This window comes from Haliaeetus leucocephalus, unplaced genomic scaffold (genome assembly GCF_000737465.1).
Source record: "Haliaeetus leucocephalus isolate CR32 unplaced genomic scaffold, Haliaeetus_leucocephalus-4.0 Scaffold217, whole genome shotgun sequence".
In the NCBI taxonomy this organism is placed as follows: domain Eukaryota; kingdom Metazoa; phylum Chordata; class Aves; order Accipitriformes; family Accipitridae; genus Haliaeetus; species Haliaeetus leucocephalus.
In genome coordinates this window covers 10029896-10054280 of record NW_010972653.1, presented here as the reverse complement: position 1 = coordinate 10054280, position 24385 = coordinate 10029896, and the positions used below count along the sequence as shown (strand labels likewise).

Below are 24385 nucleotides of genomic sequence, written 5' to 3'. Positions count from 1 at the left end.
AGACAGTTGTGTTGTAAACAAAATATTTAAAGTTACTTATGAAAAGAGAACTATGACATAGGAAATCTATTGATGTACTTAACTTTAGTAACCCAGAGGATAAAAAAATACAAACCAGACATATTTTTTTTCCCCACACAGTAATTCACTGCTATATGGTATGACTAACTGTGCCTAGTTGCAAGCAGAGAGTGATTTGTAATGTTTATTATGGTGATGATAACACAAGATCTAAATCAGTGTGGTCTGTCCCAGTTAAGTATGACATTGACATTTATCTAGCAAAAGGAACTTTTGGGGGCAGTGTCAGACCTTGGACTAATCTGGGCAAGTTGGAGAACTGCTCTGGAAAACAAAGGGGCCCTTCAGTAAGGAAAAGTAGAACCGTTGCGTGTGGTGGGCAGTGCCTTGCAATGTGAACTAAGGGTCTTAGCTGATCAAAAACAAAGTCATATTTTCTTCTCTGGTGGACAAGGACATGGGGAGTAGTTTGTTCTTTTCTTTGCTGAGGCATTCTTTTACATATTTGAAGATTTGTCGTGTTTCTGTGATAAGCTTCGATGCGTTTCCTCTCTTCTCTAGAATAAATCTACCCATTTCATGTAACCTTTCCTGCAAGAAAAGACAGAGCACTGCACTGTGACCCTCGGTGCAAGTCCTACTCCTTAAAGAACTGAGAGCCAGTGACACGATCTTTTGAACTCATCAGTGTCTCTTCCTGCTTTGCTGCAGTGGAGATTAAGCACATTTGCTTGGCACCATGTTCAGCCTCATGCTTTACTAGATCGCAGACTGTGCTTGATTTTCTCCTCTGCATTTTCTTCAGGGGGTCCTTATTTTGCTTGAAATGTAATACTGAAACTTGGTAACCCGTTTTCAGCTGATACCTAGTGAATATTGAATGGATTGGGCATGCCAGTATCCTGTTGGAAAGACTGTTTCAAGTTTCCTATCTACAGTACTTATATATATTTCAGTATATTTATGATATTATTTCTGCAATGAGGAAGAGAAGGTGTTTCTATGTCAATTGTGTTATTATATATGGAACAACAATAGGCTCCTTGAATACACATCATAATAAACCATACCAAGAAAATAAATACATAATAATAATAATAATAGAATTAATATAAGCATTCAGGTCTAAGGAAAATAATTCAGGAAATTAATCGCCAACAAGAAAAGCTATCTCCTGCCCTCTTAGGATGTAGGACTTTCAATCAAGATTAGTAGTGAGTTTGTATGTAAAATACTTATATGCAGAGTTTTGTACACTGTGGGTAGTTTTTCATGAACTGTATTATTTGCAGAGTAACAAGTGCAACAACAATTTTATGGGGTCAGCTGTTTATCTCAAATTTGAAAATCTCTTTTCAGAAGATACTTGTTTTAAGATCTTGTAACATTCTGTCCAAGGAACCTTCAAAGTGAGTAGCGGTTATAACCAGAGGCAATGCTGTATCACAGTAAGCCCATATGCAGTGTTCCTGGCTGAGTCAATTAATGGCATGAAGACACTGACACACCTGGCAAGGTATGAAGAAAGTAGTCTGTGTCGAATCAGTACTTTAATGTTAGAAGGAACAATTGGTAATATTATTTAAGGGAAATAACAACAGTGTTCTAAAAATATGTGCATTCTTTCTCCCCATATATGTATATATATATGTATATGAATGCACACATATGCATACTTAAATATACATATATTTATGTATAAAAGAGATCAAGAAAAATATTTGCGTTGTATATAATGAGAGGAAATGTTAAGCATGAGGGAGAGATGAGACTCATACAGATTTATCTCAAACTAAATTTTAGACTGAACATTTGTAAGTTGATAATGTGAATAAATCACCAATGGACTTTGATTATACAAGGTACTAATAACGGTGAAACTGATAGGCTAGCTTCAAAGGTTGCTTGGAGTTAAGCAGTGAGATTAGTTACTGATTCAAGCAAATATATTGAATTAAAAAAAAAAAAGGCTGTATCTTGCAGTAATATTTGAAAATACATCAGTTACCTGATAAAAAAGGGATTTCTTATCAGGAATTTTACTATGAGGGATTTTACTATTTTGGGTCCTTGAGTAAAATATCTGAATTTACATGAGTAAAATTCTCCTTACGGACTAAATTACTGATTTCCTAAAATGCCTGATAACTTGTGATATTTCTTGTGCAATTTAATACCCGTTATATGACAACACTGCCAAATTGTATTTCCAACCTTACTTTGTTTGGCTACAGTACTATTTTATGGTTCCAAAGCTAGAAGTATAATAGAATAAAGCAGTTGCTTCTTTTTTACATCCGTACAACCTTTGTGCTATCCTAAATAATGTAATTAGTCAGCTATCTTTGTAGTCTTTAAATTTTTCAAATATAGAAGTGACTTTGCTGGTATTGACCTAAGCATCAGCTGAAGGCATTTGCACTTCAGTTGTTGAGAGAGGGTGAACATGTCAATTGGATTTGATTTCATTATTAACGCAAGCACTTCTGTAGCAACAGTGGTAATAAATACTATTCTTACAGTTTTGACTGGCTCAGAGACCTCTCAGCTGTGATCGCTGTGTTTATAACTTTCAGATTAAGTTATCCTAGATCACTCCATTTAATAAGACTTTCCTGAACAAGTTCACTGAAACATATGCAGAAACTCAATTCAAAAGCATAGCTTTACATTTCTGAAAGACAAGATTAAGTGATCATTCAATGCTGGAGACTAATGTCCAGTGTATTACTGGAATGTCCTGAGTTCTTCCTGAGCACATGCCCTCCTCAACAGTCTTAAGTAAGAGCAAGTTCTGCTAATGCCAATGACTCATCACCACATCTAGGCCTTTTATATTTTTCTTTGGATTCTGTCTTCCATTCTAACAAAGGTTACATTTTTTTCATATCACCAAAGCTTTTCTAGAGTTAATGTCAGAGGGACAAAAGTCCTGTGCCAGACAGAATGAGAACAAATAAATGCAAACACATTTATAAATTCAAAAGCAAAGTGATATAATTAGCTGCAGAGTAATTTTAATCCCCTAGGTAATTATTTCACTTCCGAAGCAAGGATTTTTTTCTCCTACCCATGTATCAAATCATCCAGTTGACCCAGCATATTAGCAACATTACTAATAATCTCCCAGATTATGAAAAGATACTACTGATGTTGAAGCTTCTCAGTAAGATTTTCTAAGACTGATTCATGCTTTCTCTAGGTTTTTTTTTTAATGTAATTTAATACAGTATTGCTTTTCCTGTATTTTCCTTTTGAAACTGGTTTAAGATAGAGTAGATTGCACTCTATCATTGTGTGATCAATGGTGATTGGCTAATAGCTTCTAGGTGTGTATTATTTTTATATATGTATTATAATTAGTATTAACAATTTATTTATGGTAAAGACTGCAGTAGCTTCACACTCAAATAGATGTAGACTCCTGTTCTCAGAGATGTGTAACTGAATATCCTGAACTTTGAAAGGAATCAGATCAGTCAGGCTTCCTTCTACAGTGAATCAGTAAGAAATTTTGTCAGATTCGTTAAGTATACTTTAAAGAATTCTTAGACACAATATATGGGTAAAGTGTATGAGCTGTCATGTGTTTACATCTTTCTTTCTGTTATTCCCATTTTTAATTACTAAAGAGTCTTTATGAACTTGTGAAATCTAAAGGGTGGAGACTGTAAAAACTAATGGACTTTGAAATCTAACCTCATCGTACATACAAGTGACTTACTGCACATAGTATTGGAAATTCTAATTGTATAAACATCAAGCAATCAAATTTCTGTTTTGTGTTGCAGAATTATCAAGTTAGCAATCACATTTTGTCACCTTGACGCAACTTTCCATTTTCATGAGACCTGCTGCAATAATCTGGCTACTGCTGTGAGCTCTGCTCATATCTGGTACAACATGTGGAGTCAGACAAGCAGCAACAATGAAACAGAACAGTGGGTTCAGCTGACTGGGGTGTGATGAAAATAGTTAGATAAAACTACATAAAACCCAGTGGAATAAGGATCGTTTGCATTTTGCCAGTTTCAAAAAAGGTCCTGTCTTGAGAGCCAGAATTCGTTAAAACCTTAATTTGAAAGCATTTTGCCACCTTCTGTGATAAAAGATGACTTATAACTCACATTTTGCTGTATTGAAAAATCTTCTATTATGTGTTTAGTCCATTTCTGACTGGGGATGCTGTATACCTTGGCAGGATTGGAATGAACTCGGGACATTCAGCCACTAAAACATTCTTGGCTTAAAACCATATGCTCTGCAAACACAGACTGTGCCCAAATATCACATCCTGGCTGCCTGCATTCAGGACCATCTGTTTGGAGGACATGGTGTCAGTTTGATGAGGGCTTTTAACAGTTTCACTTACACTTCTACTATGCCAAGCAAAAATGGTTTAGTATGGAAGCATATGTGATACTTCCCCCATAGTATGTATTTTTTACTGTGTTGACTCTGGTCAACCACAAGGCTGGTACAACTAGGGTAACCAAGCCTAGTCTGAACAAGTTGGTGGGCATGATGTGAGATTACAGTTCAGCTGCACAGCATGGTTGTGTTTGTAGCTGATGTTCTTCATCCCTACAGCTGTACTCACCTTTGCTTCACCAGCCTTGATGATTCATTCCACTGAGCCAGCAAGGTCAAGATTAAGGATGAGTTAAGCCCAAATGGAGGTATTTCATTTATAAGGAAGTCAGAATGGATCAAAAGTTTGCATTATGCCTTATGCTAATGAAGGTGAAGACTGAAAACAAGGCCATCTTTGAACAGGCAGGCCTCCTTTGAACGTAAGACATTTCAAGCTGGATGGTGTTTAATATTTGTATATTGTTTCCTAATATCACTTACAAATTTCTTCAATATTTTTTTAGGATTATTCCTATTTTCTATCACTAATTTTTAATTATCTTTGCCAGTGTTATTTTTCTTTATTACTGGAAAGCTAATGATACCTGAAGGTAGCATCTACTCACTGTTCTCTCTCTTTGACTTATACCTCAAGCACTAAATTTATTTTCAGAAGGCATAGAAGAACATTCTTAGCATTTTGGATTTCTTTCTTTATTGTTACCTTGTTGAGACTAGGCAGGCCCTCTTAATAGAAAGGACATCTTAATGAACTGTTAAAGATCGGTCAACAAGTAAAAGGAAGGTACTTTGATCCCAACTGAGGAAAGTATTTTTATACAACCTAATAGTTAAGAACTTACTAAGGTCCAATGATACAAACAGCAGTCATTGTATGTTTAGTGAGAAGCATACAGGTAGATGAATTCTTCAGCTGAGGTTCTAGAACAATTAGGGGGATTTGTTTGGAGGGTTAAATGCTGAAGCAAGAGCCTTAAATTATTGACCCAAAAGAATTCTTTGGGTAGAAGGTTGCAAAGAGTTAATTTTTAAAGTGTTTATTTAACTGAACAGGCATATATTTAAAATCAGATCTAGTAAATGTTTTTAAGATAGTAATGTCTTCATTGTTACAATGCAAATTTTTATGCATTAAAATTATTCATAAACAATTCATGAACAGAAGAAAATTTGGGATGAAATATTTGTAAGTTTCACTTAGAAATTTTGTTTTGTTGTAGAATTTGTGTTATTTTTTTTTAATAGGATCTAAGAGTTTGATGAATCCAGAACTCATTCTTACAGAGAAAACCAAAGCATTCCCATTTTTGGTCAATTTGAAATTTGTTTTCATTCCTTTGGTTTGGCTAAAAAACAGAACCAGGGAATTAGCTGTCCAGCTCTAGATTTAGGCAGTTGCTTATGTACTTTCCCAAAATGAGGCTTTATATATGCATACATATATATGTGTGTGTGTCTAAAAATGTGTGCATTAGGTTCCTGATACTGAATAATGCTTTCCTGTTAAGTGTACAAAGAAATAGTATTCAAAGAGTATATTAATGATGAAATTCTTCTTCATGTGTGTGAAGAAGATCAACTTTCAATAAAAGATAATTAGTTTTGCTTAATAGCTATGTTAAAATATAAAAATGTTTCTGGAAATTGTATTTCAGTCCTATAGGGTTTTATGGTGAATACTCTTTTTGGAAGGTGCATTTTGCAGGTTATGAAAACAAGAAGGTAGATAAAAAATCTGGAAAACATTATTTGTAATTTCAGTGGACCTATAACATTATGTTTATTATTCTTGTACTCTAAACTAAATAGAGAAAGGTATGAAAAATACATTATATTGTGTTAGTTATCATCTGTTCCAGGTAGCAGTTGAGTGAATAAACTGTAGCCTTAGGATGGCACTGACCTGTACAGTTTCTCTTCTTTCTTCCATTCGCCTACCTCTGATTGACAATGTAGTTCCCTTATGAACTGCAGAAATCTAATGAAATAGCACTTGAAGTTACTATTTGAATTTGTTACCACTACAATCCAGGTTGAATAAAAAGGTTAATGATAATTATTCCATGCAGAGAAATCAGAGAACTATATAGTATGTTTTCATTCAGATAATATGTTCAGGAGAGAACTGCCTGAAGTCCCTCTGAGGATGGATGGTGTTTTGGACTTTGCATTTGGATCTTGCTTCTACCACAGTGCTTTGGTACAGAAACTGGAGAAGCAAGTGGCTAGACAGAAAATATATTTTAACTGTAACAAAGATTCCCATTGCACTGAAAGATACTATTTAAAATGAGACTAAAACTCATTCAGATTATTTTGGGGCTGAAGCAATCAGGAATCATACGGTATATCTGATGGAAAGAGCAAATGTAACGACCCTTTTGCTTGGAGACAGTGACGTGGAATAATATGAGAAATATAATAACATCCTTTAGCAATTTCAGAAAAGTTCTGGTTTTGGTCTTTTCACTGTTCTTCCCCTTACTGGTTTCTAAACGAAAGACTTAGTGGGCTATTTTAGTAACTGCATCTCTTTTTTTCTTGTAACTCATTTAAAGCATGTATTTCTGCTACTTTTGGCATTCCTCCTTAGTCTCTAAGTTTGTTTTCCACATATCACCTCTAAAGCATTTAAAACTTGTTGGCATACTATAATAGAATTTAATGGAAACCTAGTTACATATTTTGGAAGAAAAGATTGAAGATGCCAGATTATAATTTATTTCCTTATATAATGTTACCTATTCATAACTTGTCTAACTTTATATTATGTTATTCAGCTCAGAAAGCCTTTTACATCTGATATTAATCAGATGTCTATTAGAGGTAACCTTATGCCTTAGAATATTGCAATTGTGTGATCAGATTAATCTTCCTTTACATTGTACTACATTTCTTTGTCAATTTATTCACCTACTGATTAATTAATTTTAAAATGCGCACAGCTATTTTTACCTGAAAAATATTGTAATAATTCTGAAAATATTATCAGGTTTAGATTAATTATACACATAGGGAAGCTACAGCTTCTAACACTACTAACCATATTCCTAGAAATACCACATTTTTGCAATTTTAAATAGCTTTTCTCTGACTCTTAATGGAGTGTTAGCTATGCTTGGCTAGTAGAGCTTTTTTTTTAAACAAAATATAACTTATTCATAGTTACAACTATTGCTTTTGTTTCTCAATTATTCCTACATATTTATGCATTCTGTCCATGCAAGTTGCATGAGTATTTTTACTTTTATTTTCAAACTCAAGGGATTTATTAGCTGTGGTTAGGCAAGTATCCCAAGTAATAAATGACAGTAGTAATGTAGCACTTCCAAATTTTTTGTAGATACATTTAAAAAAAAACTGCTTTGCTTTTCTTATAGTCACATCTTAGTTGTCATGACTTTTCTTAAAAAGGCAAAATTTTAAAGTCCTTACACTATTAATGTTTCAATTCTGTTTCCTTACTTAGCGAATTGATACCTTTCTATAAAGGCAGAACCAAATGATGAAGAACTGATTTTCTAAATGCATGTAAAACTGGAAGTATTTTTCTCTGGTAAGAATTTATGATGATAACGATTCCTGTGGGCTCTTTCTGTTGCAACGTCTACAAGCTAATCTGAGCTATATTAAGCCTCTTTCCTTAATTAAAGAACTAACCTGTTGTGTCTAGGTTTTCTTCACTGAGTTCATACTCTAATGTTACTTGTTTGGAAATGCCTACAAGAATCACATTGCCATTTGCTTTGGCTTAAGGATCTTGCATTGAGACATACAAATACCTGGACTTCTGCAGGAAACTCAGGCCATCTGAATTTTTCTCCTCTTGTTTCCTAAAGCAGGTCTACAGTCTGTTTAATCACAGTGTATGCTGGTATCTTTTACAGATCATGTGATAAACTGGCACTGCAGCTCACGTTACAAACCTGTTTGCAATCAGAAAACCGTCCAAAAGACTTCTAATAATTTTTGCTTTAGTTACTGCTAGAGTTAGATGGGTATAAATAAAACTGAACTTTAAAACTTTTTTCCATACTGTCTTTCAAAGCATATTTATTTAAAAATAGTGTCAGGCCCATGACTTTTCCAGATTCTGTCTTCTCAGTTTTGGTATATATGCAGCCATTGTCCCCACCAGGTCAGAAAAAAAACTGGCAAATTTTGTCTATAACATAGGATCTCTGAATTATTAGGCAATATAGCAAAATGGTATTTTGGAATTGGCCTCAGAAGACTGTTGTAATATCATGTGCCTTCAAGGCAGGGAATAAAAGGATTTTTTGTTTAAGTTTAAGGTTCCTTAATGCCCATTGGTATGCTCTTGGGATTGCTAATTGCCCTTATACATCTTCCTCATTTTACTTTTTGGCGTATATAAAATATAAAGCTATATTTGTTTGTACTAAAGCTAAGTTTAGCCCATTAATAGTTTGCAGTGAAAAATATTAGAATTTTGTTGTTACAGTAGTTTTCCTCTCAAGTTGGATTCAATGCTAGCCACTGACAGAAAAACAGTTTTATCAGCAGAAGATTCTAGTGAGCAGTATGTTCTGAAAACCTATTTTTTTGCTGAGGTCATCTAAAAGAAGAAGGTGAAGGAGGAAAGCCAGTATCAAACCTCCATATCAAACCTATCCTCAAAACAGATTCAGCTCTGTAACATTTTTTGTGTTCAATATTTTCTGATTTCTTTAGAATTAAAACATTTAATTTAAAAAAAAAAAATTAAAAGTTTTAGCAATTCATGTCCTGTGTTTTCAGTGTGCTTTATTACTGACTTTAAAATCTCCAGGTTAAGCTAATTCTGTTTAAAAAAAATCTCATAAGATGGTCATAATTCCAGAAATAATAATATACTTGCTGATCATTTGAGAATAGAGTGAAGAATGAGGTGAGAGAACTGCCCATAAGGGACACTCACACTGAAAATTAATGGAGAGAGAGAGGTGAGAAATCACAAAGATAAACAGGTATGGAGAGATAAAGTGGAAGATAAGAAAAATGACAACAATAATGGAACAGAGAAAATCATGTTTTGTTACAACACAATACTAGATATGACACTAAAAATAGGACGTGTATATATGGTTAGAAGTGTCCATCACTTCAGGGTTTTTTTGCAGTGGAATCTGACTTAGTTACCTTTTTCCAGATGGGATTCTGCTATCCATGTGTAATTATTCTTCTTAATTTCCCTGGCAAGTTCTACTCAAAACTTCTAAGAAAATCTGTCTACTCCCAGTCTGTGATTCTTTGCTCCTCATGATGTTTATCCTTTTCTGTGAATTCCGTTCCCGTATCATTGTTGCTCTCAAAGCAATGGGAATTAGAAAATCAAAGCCCAGGTTTCTCTCAGGAAAAAGATCCAGAAACTGAGATAGGTTGCATAGAGTATGAAGGATAATTCTCATGAGATAAGTCAACATCTGAGAATTAAACTGTAAAACTAAATCCTGTTTTCATTCAGAATATCTTTGTTTACAACAAATACTTCCTTAATAGGTTACTGTTATTTCAACTTAGTGCTATTTTGAACAAATATGCTAAAATATATAAGCATATTAAATATATTCCTGTATGCACCTTTGCAAATCACAGGATGGTTGAGGTTGGGGAGAGACCTCTGGAGGTCATCTGGCCCAACCCCCTTGCTCAAGCAGGGCCACTAAGCCAGTTGCGCAGGACCATGTCCAGATGGCTTTTGAATATCTCCAAGGGTGGAGACTCCACAGCCTCTCTGGGCAACCTGTGCCAGTGCTCAGTTGCCCTCACAGAAAAAAGTGTTTTCTTGTGTTCAAATGAAATTTCATGTGTTTCAACTAGTGCTCATTGCTTCTTGTTCTGTCAGTGGACACCACTGAGAAAAGTCTGGTTCCCTCTTCTTCATCGCCTTCTGTCAGGTCTTTATGCACATTGAGAAGATCCTCCTGACCCTTCCCTCCTTGAGGCTGAACAGTCCCAGCTCTCTCAGCCTCTCCTCATATGAAAGGTGCTCCAGTTCCTTCTTCTCTGTGGCTTTTCACTGTACTTGCTCCAGTAAGACCACATCTTTCTTGTACTGGTTCTTGAACTGGACTCAGCACTGCAGGCAGTCCTCACCAGTGCTGAGTAGAGGGGAAGGATCACCTCCCTCCACCTGCTGACAACACTCCTCCTTATGCAGACCAGGATGCTGTTTATGAGACCACATTGTTGACTGATGGCCAGCAAGTTGTCCACCAGGACCCCTAGATCCTTCTCAATGTCCTTTTGATAGTAGTAGCGGTACTCATGTATACCCAAAATACGAGGGAGTCTACAGTACACTTTGTAAATTGGTCTTTTCAAGAAACATGTGCAGTTGTTAGGAGTTAAGTGCCTTTCTCTTCCTCAAAGCAAAAGCTGTTTCTTTTCCGGTAAATAATATCAATTTATTTAACAGTAGTTTCTAGGAAATTATGAAAAACACAAGAGTGGTATTTTCAGTGAAATAAAGTCAGAGATGAATGTCACAAGCTAGCATGGAATTTGGCTGAACTATTGACACAAACATTTCTATCACCGTAAAAAAGTGATAAATCGTCTCAAATTCTGCATAACTTATTCCAGTTGCATCTCAAATAGCATAGTGTCCTCTGGAAGTATACTTTTACTTACACTCGTGGTAAGGCATTAGTTTAACAATGAATTCATGTCTTGAGCAAAACTTACTGACTCGGAAAACATCACTTTTTGCAGCAGCCGTTATTTTATGGGTTTCTTATCCAAGTATTCAGCCAACCAAATCCTGTCTAGTTTTTTGGAATCTGATGCAGCTACATATCATGATATGGTAAAAGGTTTAATACCCAGTTTGATTTTATAGTGGTGTAAGATCAGAACTTACGGTGTTTAGATACAGTTTTTTCCTCTTTTTCTTGGCAATATTATGTCACGTAATGTCTCTTGATTTTATAGATATGTATGTTTGTCCTCTACTTGCCTCTCTACGTTTAGCTTCTGTCTGTGTAGCTTCTTAGTATTGCAGTAATCTTGGGGAAGTAAAAAAATAAATAAGAGCTATAAAACTATTTTGAATTATATGCCAGTGGGGAAGAGAAGGGAAGCAGAAAGTGAAATTAGGCAATTCCTAATTAAAATACAAAGTCCAGATTTTTGCTCTCAGCTTTACTATCACCACAGAGCAGCAAGAAATCACATTTAATTAATTGTGTTCATTTCTTTAAAGGATTTAATTTTTTTGGTATGCTCCCCCTGATTTTCCCATCCTAATAACTACACATTTTTTATATGGAAAAAAAATAATAATTTTCACTTTTGAACATAGGAGAGCCAATTTCTTGCTATAAATAGTGGTTTCCCAAATTTTTTCATATTGGCTATTCTAAGAGCAGCAGCAAAAGTAATTCTTTTGACCAATGTAACCATTTGCTCTCTGTCCCCACCTCTTGCACACATCAGCTTTCCAGCTAGGATCCTTGCTCCTGTCTTTACCTACCATTCCAGTGTTACAAGAAAAACACAGCCTTACCTTGTCCACAGGACCCTACCTGTTGCATTGGATAGAACAGAAAAAGACTGCGTTTGTTGGTACTTCTTTTATGGAACAGAATTGGAAGAAATTTATAGTTCCTAGCATGTACATTGTCCTAGACAATTCTTGGTATCAATTGCCTGCACATGTTGACATATGCCAAACTGTAAGGAAATCTATGTCCAGATTGATCAGTTCTTGCTCAAATGCTTGGATGAACGGTAGAGTCTTTCCTGGTGACACTTATGATGCCTGCACACTCTTACAGTTCATGTTGTTATTCATACAGTCCAAGCTGAAGAGAAAACAGTTCTGAATTCCCAGACCAAACCAGTTTTATCTTGTGTTAATTTTGCAGATAACTTAGTTGTTAACTTTGAGAAGTATCTTTATCCTATAAACCAGTTTCTCTAGGCTTTTCTTTTTATTTCATCTAGTTTCTTAATTATTCCTTCAGATTTTCTTTATCCAGTGAAATATTTATGCATATATTTAAAGTTAAGCTTATGAATTGAGAGGTCCATGAAGTCAGTGCAGCTCACTGTGTGCTTTAAGCAGCATGGTTTTGTGCATCACTAATAATGACAGAGGACATAGTACCTGGTATGTTTCTTGTGTGATTGAAGAATTGAACAAAAATTGAGGGAAAATATGTGTTGTGATCAGTCTTGAAAAATATAAGGACATCAGTTTATTTACAGACTCAAATCTGCATAGTGTTGTGCATCAATTAACATGGTAAGTCAGAATTTCCTGAGAATCTGTTCAGTAAATTTACCATTTCACAAACCTGCAAATTTTGGAAAATTTAACACAGCCCTTCTTCAACCCTAATGTGTAGAAAAAGGAAACAAGGCAAAGCTAGAAAGAATTACTGGTTCTTTTCCATTCTTACTGAGTGCAAAATAATTTTAATAGTTCATGGCTCTGAATTTTTTTTTTTTAATTATTAGAATGATAGGTCATTTGCTTTTGGAAAAGTTTTTCAAGTCTAATGTTCTCAAAAATAAGATTTTTTTTTAATGTTTATTTTTGTATCATTTCTTCAACATAAGCCCATTTGGATTTCCCTGATGCTTTCCTCTTTCTTCAGTATCACTTGTGAATTTAATCAATGTACAGCATTTAATCAATACTAAACCTTTTTAAAGATAATTAAGATGTAGAATAAAGGTGATGTAGCACTAATTGTTGTAGCACACACTTAATTTTCTTTTACAGCCTGGTACATTTCTGCTTATCACTACTTTGTGCTTATTTTCTTTTCCAAGTCTTGTTTTTGGCCATGTTCAATTCACTGCTACTAAAATATTATTTCAAGTAAAGCTTCAAGAGTTATACTGGATTCTAAAAAAGTTATATTTACTGTTTCTCTGAATTAGGTTATATGCTTCTTGGTATCCCAAAGCTCTTTCTCAAGTGTTTGGTTTTAGTGCTGATTCATTTTACACATAGTGACTGATAATTGCAGAGCAACCTTTCATGGACACCTTTGTATATGAGGGTGTTACCAGTGGGAGAAAAAGTTCCACATAGCATGGAACATTTTATTTAATGTTTTCGTCATGTAGAGAACATATGACTTAATGATGTCTACAACAGTAGATGTCTTGTCTTCAGATTTAAAATATGCCTTAGAGAAACGAGATGCCTTTTTGTTTCTTTCCAAGGAGTTTTTCCAGTCACTTTATTTCTAATATATGTGTAAAATATATGGTAACGTATGCATCATAGTGACATGTCCTCTACAATTTGATTTGTGGAAAATATTTTTGTTAGAAATCATTGATTTTAAATTATAGACAATTGGCTAAAACCAAAGTGTTTCATCAGAGACTTGCAAGCATAGTTTGCCAGAATACCATCACTGGCCATGATGGCAGCAGTCATGGTGTCTACATTATTGGGTTACTTTGCAGCATAATGCACTTTTGGAGCTAATGCCCTCATTGCCCCCGTTTTCTGTGCTTTGTTTCGGTTCATAGAGCATTTGGTATCAACCACATAATGCTCCTTCTCTCATTATACTTATCTGGACAGCTTTGATTGTGTGTAGAGACTCTGCAAGCAGGATATAATTGCTTTGTGCTCTTAAACTATAAAATTTATTGGCTAACACACCCAGTAGGTAGCTGGGGATGTGGCAGTACTCATCACCCCTGTGGAATGACCAATGAGTCTTTGCTGACCTGGCAGTCAACAGTCAGGTGGGAAAAGTTCAGGCTCCAATGCTCCCTGGAAGGGATTTGTCTTCAGTGCTGCTGAGTTACCATCCTCCAGCTTCCTGGTTTTCTTCCTTGAGATTTTATACCTTTTCATGTCAGTGCTTTTCCTCTTCAAACTTTGAGCTGTTAACTAGGCCTATCTCAATCTCAAGAGTTTTACCTGTGTCTGTTTTACCTGTTTTACCTCTCCTATTCTGCATGGATACTAGTCTACATATTTTATTACAACTTCTGTTGGAACTAAGCAGTTTTCTCGGAAGACTTAGACAGGATTACACAACTGTGCTGTTGTGTCATTATGCAGCAGATCATGGATAGTTGAACATCCAGGACGATGGTGATACCTACCTGCCTGCAAATCTTCATGACGCGCTCTTCCATCAGGATCTCATCTTTCACCCAAACATTTTCTGGCTCAGTATGCTTTCCTTTCTTACCAGCCCTACATTTTTCTGCTTTCACCTCTTACGGAAATTCTTTCTGAACTCATCTCTCACATCCCCACCCCTCTTTCTTTTTTTGTGCTTCTTTTTCAATATTGCATTTCCAGCTGATCTTCCCAATGGCAACAGTTGCCTTGGCCTACCAGAAGAGCCAACAAGTCAGGGCCTCAGGAAAACAACACTGCCTGCTGCCCACGTGTGCCATCCTCATCACGTCTGTGGCCTGCAGATCAACTGACTGGTACTTGTTGAAGTATAAACAAACATATCTGTCTCACTGCAGTGAGTTGGCGTGTGAGTCCTACTGCAACCCTCACACAAAATAATATCCCAGGACTGGCTTATTAGAGGTGTCCTCCTGAAGCAGGTTGACAATCCCCTCTCCCTGTGTTACACCTCATTGAGTTAATGTCCAGGGTTTGCATTGATTCAAGTTGCAGGGACCATTGTATTACTTGCAAACAAGGTCTGCTTTTGTGTATTGTGACATGTTGTAGCTATTACTGGCAGCAGGAGTGCATCACTGTGACACTGGTGTGCCTTAGGATGGGCTGCTTAGGGGCCCACAAAACAAAGTTTTGTGCACTAGCTTTCCTTTAGCAGCTTCACATCATCTGGGAGCATTCAGGCTGGGAGACCAGTCTAACTGATCTAAATTGAAATCCCTGAAACCCATACAGCGTGGGTGTAAGGAGCCTCAGCACCAACTGCTGTGGTTCCTGATCTGTCTATGTTCTACCTCATCACTTGCCAATTCAGACATACCCAAAATTTCTGCACTCAGTTCTGAGTAAATCACACACAGTGGGCAAGGCACGCACCCTTTGACTTTATCCTTTTATACTTTACCGCAGCTGGAATTTCAAACACACCCTCTTCCTTCTGTCTCCAATTCAAGTATGCTCCCACTTGCCTAAAGCAGCCCAATGGCCCTAACATAAGCATTGAATTAAAAACGATTCACATGTTTTTCACTGTTGGTATATGTATTACTAACATCTTGAACAGAAGCTTAGTATTGAGATGCCCAAGCTAATGTTCAGTGCCTCTAGCAATTATGTACTCAATATAGGCTGCTTTGCACTGCTTCGTGATGTTTTTGAACTGCTTTAATTCAGTTGCATTTCTGTGCATAGATGTCTCTTTTCTATACCAGCTATTACAAATTGTGTGCATGTTTTTAAATACAAAGCAGGATAAGAAGTGGGGTAGAGACCTTCAATACAACCTGTATCGTGGAATTCAAAATAAGTGGTGAAATCTTTCCTAAGTACCGATAAAAGTATGACTAATGAACTGTTATATTTTATCTGCCAAAGGAGTGATGAAAAATCTATTAGAATGATAAATTTAAGATAACAAAAAGCTATTTTGTACCAAAGGTCCATTTCTTGTGGCAACAGCTATATTGCAGAAACGGTGAGAATACTCTATGCAGTTTTTTCTTTCTTTTTTACCTCTATTTCTATCTCTCAAAATACTGTCTTTGTTAACATTTATTACATTCTTCAAAGCCTCAAGCTGTGACCCTACAAGATCATATATAAGACTAATTGCCTTATTTAATCATATCAGTCTTTACAGGATCAGAGCCTTACTTTCAATTAAGTAATACATTCCAAGAGATAAACATGCTCAAATTTGACTAAAAAGTAAAAAAATGTAAAAGTTAAAGAGTACACATAAAAAATGTCATTGTTTGTGTCTGTGCAGAATTGTTTGCAGTTTCATTACATTATTCCCATTAACTCTGTAAGGCAGGAAACATGCAAATTACAGACTGGAAGAATGTATTTTGTTATTCTGAGGAACAAAGCTAACTCAAACTTCATGTTAAAGAGTTGTATTAAATTCTAGGCACAACCTCTTTAATTATAGCAGTCCCTGTAAATTTGTTCAGGGGGAAAGGAATTGCTAAGTAGTTTCAGAAATTCCTATTTCCCTTTTGTGGAAGAATAATGAAAAGTGTGAATCACACTTTCCACATAATTTAATGAAATCCTTTGTTAGTGAGAAATGACATTTGTATTCCATATTAAATAAGTTCTTTGTGCGTGGAAAGTAACTCTCTTAATTTGTTTAAAATTGCTAGGAATCTGTTACCTTTATAGGATGAGTACTGATTGCTATGCTATTGGTATTTTCACAACCCAGTCACTTTCAAATGAAGGTTACAAACAGCATGCTAAACCTATTGCTGGAAGAGAATATAGCATTATTTTTCAGTACTACTTTCAATTAAAATGTGCTCCTTCTGTAATCCCACAGCTGACCAAACAGGAATGTTATTTATAGGAGATGCAATAATACAGGTCAGTAAACATTCACTTTTTCTGCAGACATTTGTTTCATACTTGCCTTTATGTTTATTTCATTAACTAATTTACACATTGCAAATCATTTTCTCCCTATCGTATCTGTTTTTAGGTTAATGGTATAAATGTAGAAAGTGCTACCCATGAAGAAGTGGTAAGTCATTCCACTTTGATTTTTTAATAGTGTACAGAATATCCTGTGTCGATACTGTTCTCTCTCTAGCCTTGCTTCATACGAGTTTACTCTTTTTTACTATAAAGACACAGTGCTATAGTTAGGTTTGTCATATATATGATTATTAAAAGCTTAATTTTGGCTGTTAGCATTTGTCATAGTTTCTGCACTCTTACTGTGACTCTTCTTCATAGTAAGATATATGCACTTGTGGCACAAATGTACTACTCCAAAGTTGAGTCTCCATCATTGTTAATTATAGTTTTTACATCCCTTAGATAAAATAAATATTTCAAAGCACAAAGCAAGGCAAAAATGCAAAATCCTGGTTGGTTACCTCTGTTCTGTTCAGCAGAGTGCAACTGCTCTTCCCAGAATAGGAACTGTATCAGTTTTATCACATGATCCTTTCCTTTTTTTTCCCCTGTAAACTGTAGACTGGGCTGCTTGCCATGAAAATTCAATAGAATGCAAATAAAAAATTAAAAGGCCTTTACTGTTTAAGAAGGAATGGTGAAAATATGAAAAACTTACATTATCTTTTTTATGATGCTGCTGTAGGTATTGAAATGTCCTTTGCATCACCACAATTAGCCTTTCAGAGGTTGCAAATAAATTGAATATTTTTTAATATATATATAAATGTATATGTATATATAACATATATATGTATGTATAATGTATATATAACATATATATGTGTATGCACAGATATAATCTTTATGGACTATGCCTTTTGTATAGTGCCTGATCCATTGGGATTGCAGGTGCTCCTAAAGGGTTCACCTGCTGTGGTAGTACATTTAAATGGTAATAAAATTCTTACCACCTTAGTATTGCAGGAACAGGGCTTGAATTAGTTTAGTAAAGAATCTGATTTAACCTACTGTAAAAACAGCACTTAAAAATTAGAATACGTGGGGTGAATGTCATGATCCTGCTCAGGTATTTAAAAACTTTGATTCCCATTGCCTTCAGTTCAATTGAAAGGGACTCAACTTTTTGCAGGTCTTACCCCTGCATGCACTGAAAAACAGAAAATCTAATTAATGTTTTGCTACCTATTTCTAAATGTGCACTTGTGTGAGAACATGGGGATTCCTGATGGGAAATGTATAAAGGAACTCGGTTATTTTATTTGGTGAAATAATGTAAGAATTTCAGTTGTGCCCTATTTATATTTATGTATCATATACATTATTGTTGTGGGCTGTGGTGCACTGGGCAGTGCTCCTGTTTCATGTTGAGAATCCTCAAGTGTTACGGAAGTGTAGATAGTAACAATAGCATACAATGTTAAAGTGTTTCTAAATGAATGCTGGGACAAGAATGGGAGGAACTGAGAAAGCAGTGGTGTTACATGTTTTTCAATTTCATCTTATTTTGTAAGTCATTTTAAGATGCTATTTATCAGGTTTTGTGGAATTTTCTTTATTAGGAACCAAGAAATATGCTTAAACATTGGCTCTTTTTGATGGTATCCATAGGACTAAGATGCACTTCTTGTCTTCGAGCCTGAGTGCACATATCGGACACATCCTAATTCCTAGTTGGTACTCCCAGAGGTTGTAAGGCTGTAGGTAATAAATAATCATAATAAAGAAATCTTGTATCTAATGACCGTACCCATATCAAGAAAGAGAAGAATACAGAAAACATACAAAGATCTCAACTTCAGGCTGGGAGTTGATTAAGGCATACATTTCTGTATCTTGGTTTTCATAGGAAAGCCAGTGTGTGTGGATTGCTGTGACACACTGAAAAGGCCCCTTGCCCAGGATTGTACAGCACAGTGTGGAATGCATTCACAGATTCTGCATAGCTTTTGAATCTGGTGATGTTCAGTTTAGAGGAATCTTGAGATGAAGAATGGAATTATGGTGACTAGGTCTAGCACAATATGCTGACTCTCACTGGTGCATTCATTTTCATGGTAATGTTCAAGAAACAAACCAAGGCCTTCCAGTGAGTTTTTTATTTGCTTAAAAGGAAAATTATTAAAATGGTTTTTACATTGCTTTATAGAATTAAGATGGTAAGGACTTCTCTTGCAGAAAAAAACCAAATGGGGAACTACTTTCTTCTTCTAAAGAATGCTGCTTCTGTAGCATTTTCAGTGCTTAGATGCTTGCAGCCAAACCTCAAATAAAAAAGCATGACTCAGAAGTTACTCTATATTACCTATCAGAGTTTAGACAAGAGGTAAGCCAGAAGTTGCTGGCTGAATTTCCAGAATATTTTTACCATCACATGTTCTCCAGTGGGCCTAAGATAAATATCTTAGACCAATATTCTGGCAGCATTTCTTGCACTTTCCCCTCCACTTCGTACTCTACCCCAGCTGGGGAATCACTTCCACAGCAACACTCAGACTAATGCATTGAAAAGCACAGAAGATGGAAGATGGCTGGGAACCTGTCAATTTTGGAAGCCACTGAAACAAATCACCAGGTCTTGAGCAGGTGTATCCAAATGGCTCCTAGCAATAACATGTTTCAAAGCATCTGTTCCCTGTGCTGCCTACTCTCACGTGAACCACTGATACCTCATCCCCATCCTTCTCCTATACTTTACTTGCAACCGTTCTATACCATATAGCCTTGATAGGCCACTGCCTCTGCTGCACTGTTGAATGCTGATTTGGTAATAAATGGCCTAAGGTTTAGCAGCATCAAGGCTTTTTCTAAGGATTCTTACCTAGCCTTATAATTACAAAAATTTTATTGGATTTCATTTGAAAATGTAGCGGGTACCTGCCATTCTCATGGACTTAAAGAAAAGCAGCAGTCAATAATATGCTTTTTTTTTTTCTCTTTTACTCTTCCAGTTATTTCATGCAGTTTTGAAATACAGTTTACCACAATGTTTGGTCTAACCTGAAACAAAATAATTTATTGAATAGTGGTTAGTTTTTGACGGGTTTATTTAATTTATCGGGTTGACTGTATGCAGATAAAGCCAGTTCACATTCACTCCGTGGGCAGTGCTTTTCCGGTCTGCAGTGCAAGGCAGTATAGATAAAAATTGTTATCCCCTGTTGCCTGTTTATTGGCATTTATCAGTTGGTTCACTGACAACTGTATCTCAGAATAGCATCTGTAGCAACCATAAATGACATGGGCTTTGACAGTCTTATCAGCAAGGCAGAAATTACATGGGCAAAGGAACTAAACATGCTTGGAGGTGATCTCTCTAGGTCAAGATAAAGTGCAGCCGCATGATCTTGCAGTCCCTTTCTCAGTGTTGATTAATACCATCAGGCTGAATCTCTAGAATAATTACAGACAATCTCAGTAAAGCACAGAGTCAGGTCTACTGTGCGTTGGTGAACTGCCCTACTGGTGCTTGTGTTGTTATTGCACATACAAAACTCTAAACTTCCTGAAAGTTATTCCCCACAAAACAGTAATTTAGATCCCTTAAGGATTGTTTTTTAGTACCAAGAAGCACTCCAAAACTGTCAATGTAACACAGCTATGCTGCAGTGGTGAGGAATGACAGAGAAATGCATAATGCTGCTCTTTTCCCCGTACATGGGAATTCAGTAGAAGCAGTAAACAAAACTTCCTGGAACAACTGTAGGCCATATGGCTGAAGGAAGCTCCAGAAGGAAGAGAGATCACAATGGGCCAGGAGATGGATCTCCAAAGAGACTGTTCTACTACCACAGCATGCTATCATAATCAGAGTGGGGTTAGATAAATGGGTCAGGTGGTAGAGGAAGGGGCTGATCTATGACATTTGAGATGAGGCAGGCTACTGCCAAAGTCCCTGAGAGAATGGAAGATGTTTTATTTCTTATTTTTATCAAAATTATGTCATTGCATTTTTATGAAATAATCATTGAGATTTCTCATCCAAAATAAAAATGTCCTTATTATGGTTTTGCAATTGAAAAGAAATGCTTCAAAAAGAAGGGTTCATTTAATGTCCCTAAGCTTTCAGCTTGTAGGAATCAGTTGTTCGTCAGTAGCTGCTGTTTGTAGGTGGATCAGGTCAATGATGATGTGCTTGTCTGCTACCTGTCAGGAGGTTAATATTTCTCATCTTATTTTTGTTGGATTACAGAGGCCCAGAGTGTGTGCACTTGCACACAAACATGGCACATAAACATCTAAAGTGAAATTTATATTGAATTTAGGAATAACTCTGAGCAATCCATTTAATTTTAAGAAAAAGGAATACTTCAGCTTACGTTCTTGAGGGTCCATGGATCTCTGTGCCTTTTTGTTTGATGAAAGTGGATGTGTTTAAACTTCTGGTATGGCACAGATCCAGAACTGAAATAATGTTTGGTTGAAAAAAGGGCTTCTTTCATATGTAAGGTTTTTAATGTATGCAAAATAGAAAATCCCACCCCTAAGTTCCATTTAGGGTTCAGAGACCATATAAACTATCAGCTTTGAGTTTTACGTACAATACAGTAGGTTTGGGCACCTAGAAACACCCCTGAAGAAAGTAGTGTTACAGTCTATTAAGCTGTTAATATAGTAGCTTAGTGATTAAGGGTACTTGTCCAGAAAGTAGGAGGTTAAGGATGGAGGACTCATCTAACTTTTAGAAAATCATACCTGCATCTTCTACCTCTGGAAAGAGGGCCCTATTTTCTAAGTGTGTCAGTCAGGTTAGGTGAGGCACTCCAGCAATTCTGGACACTCAGCAATGAGGCTTGGGTAGTCTCGATTCACACTGGGTTGCATTTTACACTTAACATTGTTAACGTCATGCAAAGTACTTAATCAATGGGAGCCTGTCAAAGGTTATTGAGTAATTCTTTTGGCTTGCGTTATTTTCATCTGGCACCATAATGTCTTACGTATTCAGTCATCTACTTCAAGATGGGACTTCTGAAACATCATCCTCCAATATAGTTTGAACACACTTCTTGCCACTTGCATTCTGGGTGGTGAAGCCCTCTTTTGTAAATACCTAACTCAAGATTACGAGTTGTACTGTGTCATCCAAGGGACTTTGTACTGGGTCAGGCTGGGATGGAGTTCTTTTTCTTCATAGCAGCCAGCATGATGCTGTATTTTGGTTTGTGACTAAAGCAATGTTAATAACACACCAGTGGTTTTGTTATTGCTGAGCAGTGCTTGCATATCATCAAGGCTTTCTCTTTTTCCCTGCTCTTCCCTCTCTCAGTGAGTACTCTGCGAGTAGGCAAGAAGTTGGAAGGGGACACAGCCAGGACAGTTGACCTGAGCTGACCAAAGGGATGCTGGTGGTAAAGGTGGAGATACTGAATTGCTTCACTAGTGCCAGCCATAGTGATAAGCCATTAAGGGGTAGAAGCAAGTAAATGCTTCTTGGGGTTTTTTGGTGTTAGGCTGTTGGTTTTTTCCTGTTTGTTTTTCCTTTGGTGGTTTGATATTATTTTTTTTTTTAATTGTACCTCTAACAAATGTTTTCAAGCATTTTCTTCTCATTTTTTATTTTGTTTTGTTTCACAGTAGCATGTCTGGATTCCTTGGTGTTTAGACTTCTTCCCCTTTTTTTCTTAATTTCTACCATTTCAGAATATCTGCCAGTTCAACCTTATAGCATGTGAGGAGGTGCACTGAATAGGGACAAGCTCAGATAACCTGCATTTTGCTAAATAGAAGATTATGTGTAATTGTCAGTTTGGCTCACAGATTTTAAAGGCTTACGACCTACTGGGGTAAATACATGGGAGAGAAGGCTACAAGATCTGGGAATTGTAGGAAAGGAGGCCAGTTTGTTCTGCCTGCTACCTGATATCTTCACATCTGGCACTCTGGAGATGCTTAGGTAGATAGCTGATCCTGATGGTACCAAATACGTAGTTTTGTTTCTTGACCCTTGAACTTCCAGCAAAGTTAAAAGGTGATTACTTCTCTGCAAGCCAAACAACTAGCTGGTCTGTCAGCAACAATTTCAAAATGAACTGGCTTTCCTGTTTTTCACTTTTAATTACTAGAATTTGCTTTTCTACACAATTCTTCAAGCTGCGACTATCATACCTTAGTTCTGGCGAAGGGTATGAGTAGAAACATAAATAACTCAAATTCAGGACTGAGGAAAAATCCCAGTTTTACAGTAGGTAATAAAATAGGCTGTGGAGAATTGAAAATAGTTTATTTTCCTTGAAAAATGAGTTTATCTTCAGAAATAGTGAATTAGTGTGTAGAGACTGTGCATACAGAAAATGTTAATTTGGAGACTAATATAGTTTCTGTATTGTTCACCTGAGAGGAAAATAATTGTGTTTCCCTGGTGGCTAATCAGGTTATCACCCTGTACAACACAAAAGGAACAGTCAGTTCTTCTGCGGGGAGAGGGGGAAGCAGAGGGGAAGAGTAATTTGGTTGAAATTCACAATGAAGGGATACCCCCATAGAGTCCACTTGGCTGGGACTTCATTTTTCAAGACATTCACAATAAACTGTGAAAGGAAATGAAACACGAGGTGACAGTTTTCTGATTCAACAGAATTATTCAGGTTGGCAAAGATAAAGGAGACCTGTGAAGACTGACAGTAGGATTCAGTGATTCGGTAGCAATACAGTAGAAGGTGAAATCTGTGTATATGAAAGATAAGCAGTACATGTGGGAGGGAATGGTCCTCACTTCACATACAAAATTATGGGCTCCAAACTGACCACTGCAGCTGTGAAATAAAATTTCAGGCTTTAAGAATTCAGGAAAGCTAATCAATTGTCAGAGGTTTTTTAGGAAAGGAGTGGAAAACAGAACTGAAAAAACCCCATTGTATTCATCCAATGTGGCTTTGTATCTTCAGTACTGATGGTATTTCTGATCCCCTCACTTCAAAGGGTGTAAAAGGAGAAGGTTCAGAGCAGGCAACAAGGCATTCAGCAGCAGCATCAAAGATGTAGGATAGCTTCTAAACAATGAATAGCTAGACGGCAGATAGAACTTTACTCTGGAAAAGAGGTAATTGAGATGAGAGATTATGGAGGCCTGTAAATGAGTGGTATGAAAGGAACAGTAAAGGACAGATTGTTCACTGTCTCTGCCGGTAGAGAAGCCAGAACTAAGAGGTGTCAAATGAATCCAAGACTGAGATTCAAAGCAAGCATGAGGACTTAGTGGAACAGGTACTAGACCAGTTTCTAGTCCTTAAGCTGTTGCAGACACTGGAGTTTCACATGAATTCAAGGAGAGACTGAAGAAAAGTCCAGTAAGGCTTGCTAAATGCACGGAAACCATTTCTGCCTCAAGGACTTTTCTGGGCTGCTACTTGTGGAAGGCTGGCAGAATATTTCATGAGTCATCACTACATGATGTTCTTGACTTTGTTCTGTCTTTGCTGGTTTTCTTTAATTTTCATTACT

General features: G+C 36.4%; 1 protein-coding gene across 1 annotated transcript in view; it reads left to right on the top strand.

The window, feature by feature from the left end:
- The window catches only part of SNTG2 (syntrophin, gamma 2), a 302322-nt gene that overhangs the window by 154817 nt on the left and 123120 nt on the right, over nucleotides 1–24385 (top strand). The window contains exons 5-6 of the mRNA XM_010566720.1: nucleotides 16845–16888; nucleotides 17004–17045. Of these exons, the coding sequence (XP_010565022.1) occupies nucleotides 16845–16888; nucleotides 17004–17045 (86 nt within the window). The remainder of the gene's footprint in view (nucleotides 1–16844; nucleotides 16889–17003; nucleotides 17046–24385) is intronic.